Source organism: Panthera pardus, unplaced genomic scaffold (genome assembly GCF_024362965.1).
Source record: "Panthera pardus isolate Hobbes unplaced genomic scaffold, ASM2436296v1 HiC_scaffold_12, whole genome shotgun sequence".
Taxonomy (NCBI): domain Eukaryota; kingdom Metazoa; phylum Chordata; class Mammalia; order Carnivora; family Felidae; genus Panthera; species Panthera pardus.
Window position 1 is genome coordinate 52,954,294 of NW_026526677.1, and position 16,354 is coordinate 52,970,647.

General features: G+C 34.9%; 2 protein-coding genes across 2 annotated transcripts; one reads left to right on the forward strand and one right to left on the reverse strand.

Annotated features, from left to right (window-relative positions):
* Positions 1-4,128: 4,128 nt before the first annotated feature.
* On the forward strand, positions 4,129-5,076 carry LOC109261363 (olfactory receptor 52E8-like). Its single transcript, XM_019439913.1, has one exon. It carries the CDS (start codon positions 4,129-4,131, stop codon positions 5,074-5,076), a length of 948 nt encoding a protein of 315 aa, XP_019295458.1.
* A 540-nt stretch (positions 5,077-5,616) lies between these two features.
* LOC109261367 (olfactory receptor 52E4-like) lies at positions 5,617-15,885 on the reverse strand. The gene is made up of 2 exons (XM_019439917.1): positions 14,977-15,885; positions 5,617-5,646 (listed from the first exon to the last, which is right to left on the reverse strand). Exons 1-2 carry the CDS (start codon positions 15,883-15,885, stop codon positions 5,617-5,619), a joined length of 939 nt encoding a protein of 312 aa, XP_019295462.1.
* Between the last annotated feature and the right edge of the window lie 469 nt (positions 15,886-16,354).

The window sequence follows — 16,354 nt, forward strand, 5'->3', positions numbered from 1 at the left end:
TTTCATAACAAGCATACCCACTTTAATAATAAGGAAAATAGAAAACTAAGCAGTCAAATAACTTATTTTGTTGAGGTATTATTGCATTTCTCTTCTATTTTCTCTTTCTCACTCTCTGTTCTGTCTTGCTTCATTTCCCTCTCCCTCTCCCCCTTGCTCTGTTCTCTTTCCTCCTCTCTTTGTCTCTTTTCCTCTTCCTCCCATTTCTAACTCTCTTTTAGCCCAATTCTACTTAATTTTTTCATGTGATTGCTTATTTCATAATTTCTTTTGTATTTAATATCAAAAAAATTTGACACTCTCAATATTTTCCCAAATCAGATCAATACATTTTCTATTTTTATTTCATTGTCACTAATGGTGAAGAATACCAATTGTTTAATACCTTCAGCTTCTGAAGAGCATGTATCTTCTTAAAAGTATGTAATGAATTTTTTTCATTCTGATTTATGCATTCTATACAGTACATGTTTACAGACATATTCACTCTTGCTTTAGTCTTCCCTTTTATCAAGCAGTTTTAGCATTACATATATAAGCTGTAGGTAAAAAATGCAGAACAATCGAAAGAAACAATAGGTTTATTTAAAGACATCACTTTCCTCTTGGCAGAACTCACTCAGTCATCATTAGTGACTTTTCCAGTCTATCTTTTACTATTTTCCTAATACTAGGGCCTCGTTTGATAAAAGTAAGATGATACTCTTTCCCTCCACCACATCATGAACATGTCTGCATTTATTTAGCTCTCCACCTGTATATTTGGTATGGCTTGGGAGCGTGGATCTCATGTGGGTTGATATGAATCTGGCATTTGGCAGTGACTCCTGAACTAGTCCTGCTCAGTGGTGTGCAAAGGAACAATTCCGATCTCAGAGGAGGTTCCCCCTTTACCTAGCGCTGCAGAATACCTGATAGAACATGTTGCTGATTTCAATACAGTTCTTGAACTTTTGTTGTTCATTCTATGCATGGATAAAAATCTAGATAGAAAGCATAAGCATCTCCTGGAGGTGACATGCAGAATGAGGTTCTTTTTCAGCAATTACTCTTCTACCTCCTGTCCTAATCTATTTGTCTTATATGAGCCTTCCTGAGTTCCCTTGCAAGTCTAAGGCATTGATTACAGATTTTACAAGTCTCTGACCTCATCCTTTTGGACTTGGAACATTCTAGTTGTTTAGGCACTCTAGTATAAATGGCGCTTTTATGTGAAAACAAGTTGACATTGTAAAAGACCAAATAACTCAGATTTTGGAAAATGTACCACTATGAAACTATTTTATTGATACTTTGTTAATTCCATAGAGGAGTACAATAGTCAAAAGTTTCCATGAGAAGAATAAGATACAAATAAAATTCTATTGCCTATTTCTGATTGTCATCCCCTGCTTATACCAAGCTTTCCCTGTAGCCTCTGCTTTGTATTCTTCCTTTGTTATGCCAGAGACCCATTAATTGACCCCTAGTCAGGAAAGCCTCTGATCAAAGAGTTATCTTTCTTATATATATTCAAAGTATCCTCTTATGAGGATCATGGTTTTGCTTCTCATTTCTCTATCCTTAACTGCTGGATACACTATTTGATTTCTGTTCCCATCCTTCTAACCTGAGGACTTTTGACCAAGAGTTAAAATTAACAATTACCCACCTACCCAGTCTTTCATTCACAAATGCTTTGAGTGGCAGCTATCTGCCAGATGTTGTGCTAGAAAAATAATGATGAACAAAACTTCCTGGCCTCCTCTGCAACTCTTCATGAAGCTTACAATTAAATGGGGACTCAGGCATTGCTTAGGTAGTCACAGAGAGCTGTGTAGTAGACTAAGGTCTTAGGAGAGAGTATTATAAGCCAGTCCACTGAATTCAGTGAAGGCCTTTTTGAAAGTGGGTAACTAAGGTAAGATGTAGAGAACTGACAAGAGGATGATGCAGGTTCCTCCTCCCTTTTCCTCACAGCTGTCTTGAGGATCTCTCCTACAGCATATTTCCACCTTTACAGATTTCATCTTCCTCTCTTTTCTCTCACAGAATCATTTCTCTTTTATTCTCAAAAATCTACTCTGATTGTCTATAATCCCAAGTACATAGTATATTGTGCATCATCCTAACTTCCTTGGCTTGTAAGAAGAGGTCCTTTCTCATATAAACACTATTTCATCCTCTTCAAAGGGCTATTCTTTATGTATTATAATTAAGAGACACTCATCTTTGGTTCCGAGTTCTTTAGAGTTGTAATTTATAGCAATTATATTAGTAAAATATGCAAGAGATGTAGAGAATGAAGAAGAGGAAATTGGGAACAAACCTAGGGGTGCTGATTATGAGGGCAAAGTAGCTCAAGAAACTGAATAAAGGGCTAAACCCTTGAGACTATACGAAAATTCCATAAATACATGCATTTGGGCAGAAACCTATGAATACCAGATCTAAGAGCTGGTGACTGCAACCAAGCAGTCATTTTGAGGATGGAAACATGCTTCTGTGATCCAGACATAAAAGACATTCATTGATTCAGGAGCTAGAATCTGTCCTGTTTTTTCTGTGTGGCTGATGTGAGTAACAAGTGGTGTAATTTGTCTGAAATTTCTTTGTGAAACTGAAATAAATAATATTAAGTGCTTATATAATACTATTATTTCTGAAATTGTTCTCTCCCTTCTAATAGCAATAATAATAATGATAATAATAATAATAATAATAATAATGAATTCCCATTTAGGGACAAAGTTGGAAATATTATGGATTCTTTACAAATAAAGTGAATCCAACTTGTCTCCTATGAGGAATAAGGGAAATAAATGGGGAGCCTGAATGGTTCAGTCAATGCTTTAAGCTTCAGCCAATCTTTCTATAAACAGTGGTTTTATATATAAGATTAATCAATTTACACTGAATTTTGTGAACTTGATGGCTTCCTAAAGCAAGGTCTTTATTTCAAAAACTAAAGAAAATGTCCTCATCCATTGATAACAAAAGTAACACAAATTTAGAAAAAAAATATGCTTATATTTTGATGAAAGTTATTTATAAACAAGTTGAGGAAGAAACATAGGCCACATTAAGTAGCAGAAATAAAAGTTCATTGGCTGTAGGGGCGCCTGGGTGGCTCAGTCAGTTAAGCGTATGACTTCGGTTCAGGTCATGATCTCACAGTTCATGGGTACAAGCCCGCATCAGGCTCTGTGCTGACAGTTCAGAGCCGGGAGCCTGCTTCGGATTCTGAGTCTCCCTCTCTCTCTACCCCCGCTCGTGCTCTGTCTCCCTCTCACTCAAAAATAAACAAACATTAAAAGGTATTTTTAAAAAGTTCAATGGTTGTAAGTGGAAATGCACAGAGGAGTATATTGTTCTAGTTAAACAACTGATCTATAACTTTCTTCTTCCTGTTATTATTTTACTGAACTATAGTTGATATACAATGTTACATTAGTTTCATGTGTACAACATAGTGATTTGACAAGTTTATACATTATGCTATGTTCACTAAAGCTATAGCTACCATCTGCCACCACAGTTATATACCCACAATTATATTCCCTATGCTATACCTTTTATCCCCTGGAAGACTGTATCTCCCCCTTCCCTTCACCTATCTTGTCCATCCTCCCATAACCCTGTCCTCTGGCAACCATCAGTTTGTTCTCTGTACTTATAGGTCTGTTTCTGGTTTTTGTTTGTTTTTAAACAAATGATCTTAAAGGATGCTTCTGAAATCTACAGTATTGTCAGTGCTCACGGACTGTGATCATTTATCTGTGGGATATCAGTGTATACAGATCTTCTCCCAATGTATAATTAAATATTTTTAGTAGTTAGAGGCTAATATAGACTCATATCAACTAGCTTAGTCAATGTTTTCACTAAAATTAATTTAGATAATCACATCCAATATCTAAATATCCATTCATTTCTTAAGGAATATTCTCCTTCATTTGTAATATGTACATATCAATGAAAGTAAAAGAGAGGAAAAGATAGGGAAAACATGATGTTTCTTCTGTATTCCTAGAGAAAATATAGTATTGACGTCTCTTTTGTTCTTATTCAATATTAGCAGTTTTGGTGAGGAGTTGAGGAGCCTTATATAAGATGAAGAGAGTGTGACTATCAGAAGCCTTTGCCAGTATGTCTCTAGCCAATACCTCATGTTTTCACCCCTCATCTTTCCTGCTGTTGGGAATCCCAGGACTGGAAAATATGCAGCTCTGGCTTGGTGTCCCATTTGGTACAGTCTATCTGATTGCCCTCCTGGGGAATGGCATCATCCTCTTTGTGATCCAGACTGAGCACAGCCTTCACCATCCCATGTTCTACTTATTGGCCATGTTGGCTCTCACTGACCTGGGCCTCTCCACCGCAACTATTCCCAAAATGCTGAGCATATTCTGGTTTGGTCTCAATGAGATTGACTTTGGGGGATGCTTAGCTCAAATGTTCTTCATACACCTGTTTACAGGTTTCGAAACATTCATGCTTGTTGCCATGGCCTTTGATCGCTACGTTGCCATTTGCCATCCTCTTCGATACAACACAATCCTTACCAACAGAACTATTTGTATTATTGCTGGAGTAGGAATGTTGAAAAATTTTGTTTTGGTGTTTCCACTTGTGTTTCTCCTTCTAAGGCTTTCATTCTGTGGACATAATATTATACCCCATACCTACTGTGAGCACATGGGCATTGCCCGTCTGGCCTGTGTCAGCATAAAAGTCAATATATTATTTGGATTAATTCTTATCTCTATGATACTTCTGGATGTTATTTTGATTGCTATCTCCTATGTGAAGATTCTACGTGCTGTCTTCAGACTCCCATCCTGGGAGGCCAGGCTCAAAGCTCTTAATACCTGTGGTTCCCATGTATGTGTCATCTTAGCTTTTTTCACTCCAGCATTTTTCTCTTTTATGACTCATCGATTTGGCCACAATATTCCACGTTATATCCACATCCTCCTGGCAAATTTATATGTGATAATCCCACCTGCTCTTAACCCCATTATTTATGGGGTGAGAACTAAGCAGATCCGAGAACGGGTGGTGATGATCTTCCTTTTTAAGGAAGTTTGGCTCTAAACTCTTGTCTTGGAAAGAGTCTTCAAAATGTTTTCCTTAAAAGAGGGAAGCTCTTTTAAGTTGTTAAGCTTCTATAGAGCAAATGCTTTACAGAATATGATGTTAAACATAATGTTTCCTCATTTATGTGCAGTATCAAATTAAAGATGGGTTTACATAGCAGATAGTTGTTCCTAGACTAACTATAAACATTATTGTTAAATAAATAGGGGTCACTTATTTCTGTAACTCATTAACATCAGGATTTGGGGATAAAGTCTTAGCACAACTCAAGTACTATTTTTTTTTTCACGTAATATTGTTTAGTCTCTTTACAGAATTCACTGGTTATGGTGGAGGAATGTTGAGCTGCCAAGCACAGTCATGGTTGTAATGGGACTGACTAAACATGCTATAGGGTATGGGCTCCTGGAGCAACAATCAAAGAAATTAAATACTGATTTTATTTCTCCCATGATACAGTTGGCTTCCTTAATCATGTAACCGCAGGGAAGAAAATAATCAACAAAACACCATAGACATCATTGTAATACTCCATTTTTATAAGTTTTGAAATAGCAACTGCAACAACTACATAGAGTCAAATATTTGAAAGGACTCATGGGACTTCACAGGGTATACTCATTTTAGGCTTTAACTAAGGTCAAGGTAAAATATAGCAGGAAAAAGAAACAGAACAGGTAAATGTAGAAAGATAAAAAATAATGAGGCACAACTCCTAGGACCTTTCCTAGGTTGTACAGAATGAACTTCATCTTTGTTGTGAATGATTAAAAATATGGAAAAACACTTTTGCTTCACCTAAGTCAACTCACAAGTTTAATGAGAATTTTTTAAATCTTACTAGTTGCATATATGTTGGCCTTACCCAATCAGTTAAAGCCTTGCCTAGAACAAAGACTGACCTTCATAGAGCAAGAGAGATTCTGCCAGTTGCTAAGTATATCTATTCACATTATGCATTCTGGAACTAGAGAAAGAACCACAATAATGGTTTTGGAGACCCACTGATCACCTGACCTACAAAGTCCTTACTATGACTGTAAGGACTCCATAAAAATAAGAAATATGTATATTTGTTTTCAAAAGGAGTATACTTATTGTGATGAGCACTGGGTGTTGTATGGAAGAGTTGAATCACTATATTATATACCTGACACTAATATTACACTGTATGTTAACTAACTGGAATTTAAATAAAAACTTAAAAAAAAGACAAAATACACTACTGAGAAAATGCAAAATGCAAGTCCAGATGGAGAGAAAATACTTGCAACACATAGACAATGGTTTGTATGTAGACTATATGAAGAACTTTTACAGTCAATAATAAAAAGGTAAAAACCCAATTAAAAAAAAAGGAAGGTAAAATTATAATGGATATTTCACACACAAAAAAATATGTGAATGGTCGGTAAGCACGTGAAATATGCTAACCTTACTGGTCATTAGGGAAATACAAATTGAAACCACATGGGATACCATTATAATAAAACTGCTGAAATTCAAAAGACTGTCCATACCCAATGTGCTATAACTGGAACTCTCATACACTTCTATCTAGGTGGGTACAAAATGGAAGAAAGACTTTGGAAACAGTTTTATAGTTTTAAAAATAACATTTAACATACACTTATCCTATGAACCAACAAGTATACTCCTAGGTATTTATCCCTTACTTGTTCATACAAAGACTTGTACATGGATATTCATAGCAGCTTTATTTTAATAGCTCTGAACTGAAAACAACCTGATGAATCTACATGATCTTAATTTTTTAACACAATCACATAAAGGAAATAAAAACTTTTGATTTATACCTCATACATTATACTACTTGTGTACCTGAGACAACTAGTCAAACATTTCAGTTAAGCAAGAAATAAACTAAAAATAGGAACACAAAATGGTGCAAAATTAGTGAGCACTAACTAAAACAAATTGTTACTAATTCCATTTAAGTAAATATAGCCATTATAAATATTTCTAGACTATTGGATATAATTCATAAAATATTCTAATAATGAATGTTGAATATTATAAGCTAAAAATATTTAAATATAAATTTATTCACTGAACATGCATAGAGGGTTTACATTTACTGTGTGAATATGTACTCTGGTAGGTATTTGGAGAGCTCTGCTACAATGCCCTAGTCTAGGTCATTAATATAATCTTTATATGCTTACTAGTTGTGCCTGGGAACTGGACTTTTACGTGCTTATTTGGTTGGTGGTTACCTTTGTGTAGTACTATCTAAAAATTTTTTTTTAAAAAACCTGAAGAAGTAAAAATAGAACTTTTCCTACTCAATTAGAAGAAAGAGAAGCCAATATTAATATTTTTAAGTGTGTATTATATCTTGTAAATTTTTAAAATGATAATACGAGTACCATATTTTCAATAGAATTTATTTTTAGAGAAGTTTTAGATTCATGGATAAATTGAGTAGAAGGTATGAATATTTTTCTTATACCCTCTGCCTACACACATGCTTAGCCTCCCGCATTGTCAACATCACTCATTTGTTATCATTGATGAACCTGCACTGACTCATCATTATCACCTAGAGTCCATAGTTTACATTAGGGTTCACTCACAGTGCTGTACTCTTTATGGGTTTGGACATATGTATAATGGCATGCACCTATCATTGCAAAATCATACAGAATAGTTTCATGTCCTAAAAATCTTCTGTGTTCATGTGCTATTCCCCTCTTCCCCACCCCCAGCTCATGACAATCACTGATCTTTTTGCTGTCTCCATAGTTTTGCCTTTTCTAGGATGTTATACATTTGGAATCATAGTATGTAGGCTTTTCAGATTGGCTTCTCTCACTTAGTAATATGCATTTAATTTTCTTCCATGTCTTTTAATGGCCTAACAACTCATTTCTTTTATCACTGAATAATATTCCATTGTCTAGATGTGCCACAGTTTATTTATCCATTCATCCATTGAAGGATATCCTGGTTGCTTCCAAGTTTTGGCAATTATGAGTAAAGCTGCTATAAACATCCGTATGCAAGTTTTTATGTGGACATAAGTTTTTAACTCTTTGGATAAATATTAAGAAGTGAAATTTGTGGATCACATGGTGAATCTGTTTAGTTTTGTAAGAAACTTCCAAATTCTTCCAAACTGAGTGTATCATTTTATATTCCTACCAACAGTGTATGAGAGTTCTTGTTGCTCCACATCCTTGCCAGTATTTGGTTTTGTTCATATTCTGGATTTTGACATTCTGACAGGTATTTCATTGTCCTTTTAATTTGTATTTCCCTGATGACATGTGAGGTGGAATATACTACATAGGCTTATTTGCCATCCTCATGTCTTTTTTGGTCAAGTGCCTGTTCAGGTCTTTTTCCCAGTTTTTGATTGGGTTGTTTATTTTCTTATTGTTGAGTGTTAAGAGTTTTTGTATATTTCAGATAACAGTCCTTTATCAGATGTATCTTTTGCAAATATTTGTCCCAGTCTGTTGCTTGCCTTCTCATTCTCTTCACATTGTCTTTTGCAAAACAAAAGTTTTTAATTTTAACAAACTCCAGCCTTATTGATTCTCCATTTGATGTTGATTCTAAAAAGTCATCACCAAACCCATGGTCAGCTAGCTTTCTCCTATATTATCATCTAGGAGTTTTATAGTTTTGTGTTTTACATTTAAGTCTGTGATCCATTTTGAGTTAATTTTCGTGGGATGTGTAAGGTCTGTGTGTATATGATGATGAGGAGTTTGCATATGGAAGAATTATTTTTACAAATACTCACCAAATTGTGTAAATACTCACCTCAAAGACTTTTGTTTCTCTTGTTCCTCCTCCCAGAGACCAGCTTTCATGCTAGTTTTATTTTATTTATAGCTATTTAAGCATGTTTCTTTGTCCTCCCACAACTATTTATAATTACATGTTATTGACATATGACATACTGTTAAAATTTTCTCAGTATTCAGTATTCTAAGTTATGTCTAGCCTTTGCTAATAAAAATTATAGAATAAAAAATAATTCAGGGTCAAAGAGGTTAATTTTATATCATTAAGTGGATATTTAAGAGTCACTGGTACAAGAATTTCAGGACCTAGCACAGAATCCGCTCTATAAAATGCACTCCACAAGGGTACAGCAATTAAATGCTCAGTTCCTGGACACTTCTTGACATATTTAACACTGGCATTTAAATGGATGGATAGGTGGATGAAGTGTTGAATGGTAGTATAAAAAATATGTGGTACAGATTATTATAAAGGAAAATTTGGCTGCATTATGAAATCTAAAGTAAGTTCCAAGGGAAGCTTGAGAAATCTCAAATATATTATGGGTAGGAGAGCAGGGATCATTTGACTGATTCCCTGCAGTCTGGTAACTTAGGGATGGGGTTGGCCTCCTGCACAGTTCCATAAAAATTGGATACAGCTAAATGCAAACAGATGAAGGCAACTGGTTTTGGTAAAATGATGAAGTGGTGAATCAAGCCTCTAACATGCTATATCAGATAAATTTCAAGCAGTGTTTGGACCTTAGAGCAGGAGCAGATGAAGTTCCTTCAAATGCTGAAACTGTGGAACAGAATTGGGGACCAACTCTCTGCCTTGCAGGACTACTAAAAGAATTAGAATTAGACCCCAGTTGGGGCAGTAAGGAATTTAAACTTCTGTCTGTTCTTCCTCTTTTCCTAGTCTCTTTTTTTTTTCATTCCCCTCCAGTCACCTTCAGTAAATATGATAACCCATGTCAATAAAAATCTGGAATGATTGCCAACTTTTTCCCACTTATCACTTTGTGTTGCTGCTTTGATGGACCTACTTATCTTTGATGTGGCCTAGGATCTGGAATCTTCATTTACTTTTATCCAAACTCCTGGATATGATGTATAGATCCTACCAGATACTAATATTTGTTATTATGGAATTACGGTAATTTGGACAGTAAATTATTGGCACATGGATAGAAAAGTAGATGAGTGAGCCAAGGAAAAGACCTATCTATATGCTAATATCTGATTTACAACAAAAGTGTCATGAAGTACAATATGGAAAAGAAGGACATTTCAATAAATTGTTCTGGGTCAACTGGGATATTCATATAGAAAATTTAATCCTTATTTCACGTCAAACACAAAAATCAATTCTAGATAGATCATAGACATAAATGTAAAAATAAAGAAGTTGTGGTATATCTATACAATGGAATATTAGCCATAAAAAAGAATGAAATCTTGCCATCTGCAACAACATGGATAGAACTAGAAAGTACAATACTAAGCAAAATAAATTAGTCATCAAAAGACAAATATAATATGATGTCACCCATATGTGAAATTTAAGAAACATACAAATGAGCAAAGGTCGAAAGAGGGGGAGAGAGGAAAACCAAGAAATAGGCTCTCGATTACAGAGAACAAATTGATTGTTACCAGAAGAGAGGTGAGCAGGGAGATGGGTTAAATAGGTGTTGGGGATTAAGGAGTACACTTGTCATGATAAGCATCAGGTATTGTATGGAAGTGTCGAATCACTATATTGTACACCTGAAAATAATGTTACACTGTATATTAACTAGAATTTTTAAAAAATTTTAAAAATGATATTGACACTAACTTGAAAGAATATCATCATGTTATTGAGTTCAACAAAGATTTCTTCAACAGGACACAAAGAACAAAAACTTTAACTGAAAATATTAATGAATTCAACTTCATTGAGCATGAAAACTTGTATTCCTCAAAATTTCCATAGGAAGAGTAGAAATTCAATTCACATAGTGGAAGCAGATATTTTCAGGGGATATATCTAAGAAAGGATTCATACACAGACTTTTACAGCTTCCTAAGAAAAATATAACACATTTCTAAAGAAATGGACACAAACTTTAAATAAAATGATGTTCCACTAAAGAGGACATCCAAGTAGCCAATAGCTATAGTTTTTACAACATTATTAGTGGTAAGGAAATGTATATTAAAACCACATCCAATAGCATTACATGATGCTAACAAATAATGGAAGCAAATAAACATACATACCTACCCCCGCATAAACACATATACAAAATCAAGAGTGCTGATAAGGATGTGCAGCAATTGGCGTATATGTAACAGGTGAAAGTGTAAAATCATATATATATATATGAAAAACTGTTGGAGCTTTCTAATAAAGATAAAAACATACCCTCCCAATCACTTAGCAATCATACACAGGAATTATTACTGATTGCAAATGTCTGTCAAACAACATGTAGAGAAATATTAATAAGAACCATATTCAAAATAGTAAAAAATGAGATAAAACTCAAACGTCCATCCAGAATTATTAAGTAAATTTGGTACATTTAAAAAATAGAATACTATACAACAATAAAAAGTAACAAGCTACAGTTAAATGCAATCACATGAATTAATCTCATAGACATAATTTTTAGTGAAATAAGCCATCACAAAAGACCTATATGATTTAATTACTATTAAAATCATAAACTATACAATCTATAGTCATAGATACAAAAAATGATGAACTCTGGAAGTAATCGACTGATAAAGGGCATGAAGTATTCTGGGTTGTTAGTAGTGCTACATATTTTCTTCTAAGCAATGGTGACATATGTTCTGGGCTACCTACAAGGTGTGTAGGCACTCAGAAAACATTTTTGTAGGGACTCTGACCACATACAAAATTTGAATCACTCTAAATCAGCATGCCAGTACCATTCTGGTAGATCAGCCTTTAGCAATCCCGTGAAATAAATATTGCACCACCCAGTGGAGCGATCTGCTCTCCAGGATACCACCCTAGAGTTGAGACTATTCAAAAAGCCTTGGGAAACTCTATAGGCATTTCCCCTGGAACTCTCTGGACATCTGTTCAAATGAATGAATGCAGAGTTCAATGAATGCAGATTATTGGGTTAGGGGTGTCCCAAAAAGGAGTGTGCTAAAGTGGAGAAACAGGGAAGGAGCCTGAGAGGGATACTTTGAGCTTGGGAAAGAGTAACTAGTCCCAGCCACTGGAAAGGGACTTAGACACTTTAAAGAATGGTATTCCAAAGTTCAGGACCCTATATATTTTATATGTTCATAAAAAGTCCATCAAGTTGTATGTGTAAGATTCTTTAATTTTACTATGTGTATGTTGTATTTGAAAATTTTTTGTTAATATCTTCTAATATTTTTATTGCGATATAACTGACACAAAGAGGTTGTTGCCTGCTTTCTCCTCTAGGGTTTTGATGGTTTCCTGTATCAAATTTAGGTCTCTCATCCAGTTTAAGTTTATCTTTGTGAATGGTGTAAGAAAGTGGTCTAGTTTCATTCTTCTGCATGTTGCTGTCCAGTTCTCCCAGCACCATTTGTTAAAGAGACTATCTTTTTTCCATTGGATATTCTTTCCTGCTTTGTCAAAGATTAGTTAGCCAAACATTTGTGGGTCTAATTCTGGAGTCTCTATTCTATTCCATTGGTCTATGTGTCTGTTTTTGTGCCAATACCATACTGTTTTGATGATTATAGCTTTGTAGTCGAGGCTAAAGTCTAGGGTTGTGATGCCTCCCACTTTGGTTTTCTTCTTCAATATTACTTTGGCTATTCGGGGTCTTTAGTGGTTCCATACAAATTTTATGATTGTTTGTTCTAGCTTTGAGAAGAATGCCAGTGCAATTTTAACTGAGATTGCATTGAATGTGTAAATTGCTTTGGGGGGTAGTATTGACATTTTAACAATATTTATTCTTCCAATCCATGAACATGGAATGTTTTTCCATTTATTTGTGTCTTCTTCAATTTCCCTCATAAGCTTTCTATAGTTTTCAGCATACAGGTCTTTTACGTCTTTGGTTAGATTTATTCCTAGGTATTTTGTGGTTCTTGGTGCAATTATAAATTGGACCAGTTTCTTGATTTCTCTTTCTGTTGCTTCATTATTGTTGTATAAAAATGCAACTGATTTCTGTACATTGATTTTGTACCCTGCAACTTTGCTGAATTCATTTAACAGTTCTAGGAGTCTTTTGGTGGACTCTTTCGGGTTTTCCAGGTAGAGTATCATGTCGTCTGCAAAAAGTGAAAGTTTGGGTTCTTCTTTGCCAATTTTTATGGCTTTTATTTTATTTTGTTGTCTGATTGCTGAGGCTAGGACTTCTACCACTATGTTAAACAACAGTGGTGAGAGTGGACATCCCTGTCGTGTTCCTAACCTCAGGAGGAGAGCTCTCAGTTTTTCCCCAATGAGGATGATATTCTGTGGGCTTTTCATATAGCTTTTATGATGTTTAAGTATATTCCTTCTATACTGACTTTCTTGAGGGTTTTTATTAAGAAAGGATGTTGTATTTTGTCAAATGCTTTTTCTGCATTGATTGACAGGATCATATGGTTCTTATCTTTTCTTTTATTAATGTGACGTATCACATTGATTGACTGATTTGTGAATGTTGAACCAGCCCTGCAGCCCAGGAATGAATCCCACTTGATCATGATGAATAATTTTTATTTTTAATTTCTTAAGGAACTACCGTAGTGTTTTCCATGATGGCTGCACCAATTTACATGCCTACCAACAGAGCAAAATGTTCCCTTTCCTCCACATCTTCACTAACATTTGTTATTTCTTGTCTTTTGAGAATAGTCATTCTAACAGGTATGAAGTGATATCTCATTGTAGTTTTGATGTGCATTTATGTGATTATTAGTAATGCTAAGCACCTTTCATGCACCTGTTGGCCATCTCTCTGTCTTCTTTGGAAGATGAATTTTTTAAAGAAAAAAATTGTTAAGCACCTAAGATGTGAGCAGCAAGATACCATGAAGTAAACATTGGCCAAATACATATCATTGATCAAAAACTATAAAATGAGCATAGGATACTGAGGCTTATCTGATAAGCCATGAGGAATAAGTGAAAATTAAAAAGTGCCAAAGTGCTTAATAATGAATGAATGAATATCTAAAGTTCATGAATCTAAGAGTAATTACTATCTATGGCATTAGATTCGACCTTTGAGAATATAATTGAGATGTATAGGAATTCACCCATTTAGAGGTATTATTCCTGAGCATCTTAAATTCCTTACCATACTGATACTTCTGTGAAGTCCCCCTTCACTGATAGAGATTGATAGAAATATAAATACATTAATATAAATGTATTTATATTTCTATAAGTTTTGCAGTATTGCATATACATGCATCTACAGACAGACTAGTTCACTTTGAACAGTAAGACACTTATGGGAGATCTGCATAGATATGATGAGTCTGGGAAGATTCCACACAGAGTCAATCATGGGGAAAATTTCTCCTAATTCTTTTTCCTATGAGACGTTGAAACACCATTTATATTTTTATTTTTATACTTCTATGACTTATAAGTTTCTGGCATATAATAAAGTATCAATAAAACTATGGATAAAAACAAATAAGCAATTAAGAAAGTAAGGAAAGAATCTGTCACAAGTACTTAATGCCTATAGTCCTTGATGTAGATATATATAGATAGATATAGATATAGATATAGATATAGATATAGATATAGATATAGACATTTGGTAATGTGGCCAACAGAGTTAACTGTTTGCAAATAAAAAGAAGCATTTTATTCCACATAGTCGTGTCCATAAGACCTGCTCTGTAGAGGTTATACAGGAAAGTAATAAAATTTTGTAACTAAGTTGTCCAAAGCTTTAGGTATTCCATAAATTTTCACAGTGATTGTTTGGACATTAATCCCATCATATGCTCTAGATGGGATATTTAGGGATACTATTAATGAAATAATACTAAGTTTAGAGTCTTTTTTTTTCTGTTGCAAGATTCTGTAGTTGAGAAACACAATCCCTTTTACCTAGATTAAAATGAATATCTGAGACAGTTTATGTCAGCCTCTTTTCAAAAAGATGCTTGAAACCCTTTCTCGAATTTGCTTGGTCCTCACTCCGTAGATGACAGGATTGAGGGCAGGTGGAACAACCACATATATATTGGCAAGGAGAATATGGATGTATACGGGAACGTTCCTGCCAAACCGGTGAGTCATGAAGGAGAAAAAAGCTGGAGTAAAGAAGGCTAGGATAACACAGATATGGGAACCACATGTATTAAGTGCTTTGAGTCTGGCATCCTGGGAAGGAAGGCAGAAGACAGCTCGGAGTATTCTCACATAGGAGATGACGATCAGAACCACGTCAACAAACACCAGTGATATAAGAATTAATCCAAATATCATGTTGACCTTTATATTGGCACAGGCTAGGCGAGCAATTCCCATGTGCTCACAGAATGTGTGGGGGATTACATGGTGTCCACAAAAGGGAAGTCTCAAGATGAGAAACACCAGAGGGATAACCAAAATGAAATTGACACCAAACACAACAACAAGGATGAGACCAATCGTTCTGTTAGTGAGAATCAGGCTGTATCGCAGAGGGTTGCAGACAGCAACATGGCGATCAAAGGCCATGGCCACCAATACGACAGTCTCCATGGCAGTGAATATATGAATAAAGAACATCTGGGTGACACAGCCCTCAAAGCTAATCTGCTTTAAATTAAACCAGAATATGCCTAACATTTTGGGGATAGTGGATGTGGACAGGCCCAGATCAATGGAGGCTAACATAGCCAAGAAGTAAAACATAGGCTGATGAAGGCTGCGTTCAGTCTTGATCACAAACAGGATAGTGATGTTCCCCACAAGGGCAATCAAATACACAGAACAAAAAGGAAACCCAATCCATATGTGCATCTGTTCAAGACCTGGAACTCCCAGCAGGAGGAAATAGGAGGGGTGGAGCTTGGTATCATTTGAGGGGGACATCTTCTCTCTGTTCTTTTGGAATCACAGAGAAAACAAATTATCAAACATTTAAAAAGTCATACTATATCCCATAAAAGAATACAATAAATTTGGAGTGGTGATCAGCGGGAAATTGTGAAAGAGATTTCATGCTAGCCTTGAAAGTATAGATTCATTCAGACATTAAAAAATACTAACAATTCTGCTAAGTGTAGCAAACAAATCGAAGAAAATCTGATTTTATAATATTATTATTCTGGGAATGAGACAGACAGTATCCAAATAAGCAAAAAATAAGTGTGTGTGGGTATACATAATATGTATAGGTGTCATATATGTATATATTCACATATATATCAGGTAGATATTAAGAGATATAAGTGACTTAAAGAAAAACAAAACATGATGGTTGGATAATAATGAATCTGGTGTCACTTTAAATTTATCATGAAGGAAGTTCGCTTTAAGCAGATAAATGAATGCAATATGG

Excerpts from the sequence above, each read along its gene's own strand:
- LOC109261363 (XM_019439913.1), top strand. The coding sequence starts at position 4,129 with ATGTCTCTAGCCAATACCTCATGTTTTCACCCCTCATCTTTCCTGCTG.
- LOC109261367 (XM_019439917.1), bottom strand. The coding sequence starts at position 15,885 with ATGTCCCCCTCAAATGATACCAAGCTCCACCCCTCCTATTTCCTCCTG. Across the intron at positions 5,647-14,976 it reads CCAAGCAAATTCGAGAAAGG|TTGTTGCAGTTGCTATTTCA; the intron begins GTTTCAAGCATC and ends GACTCTATGTAG.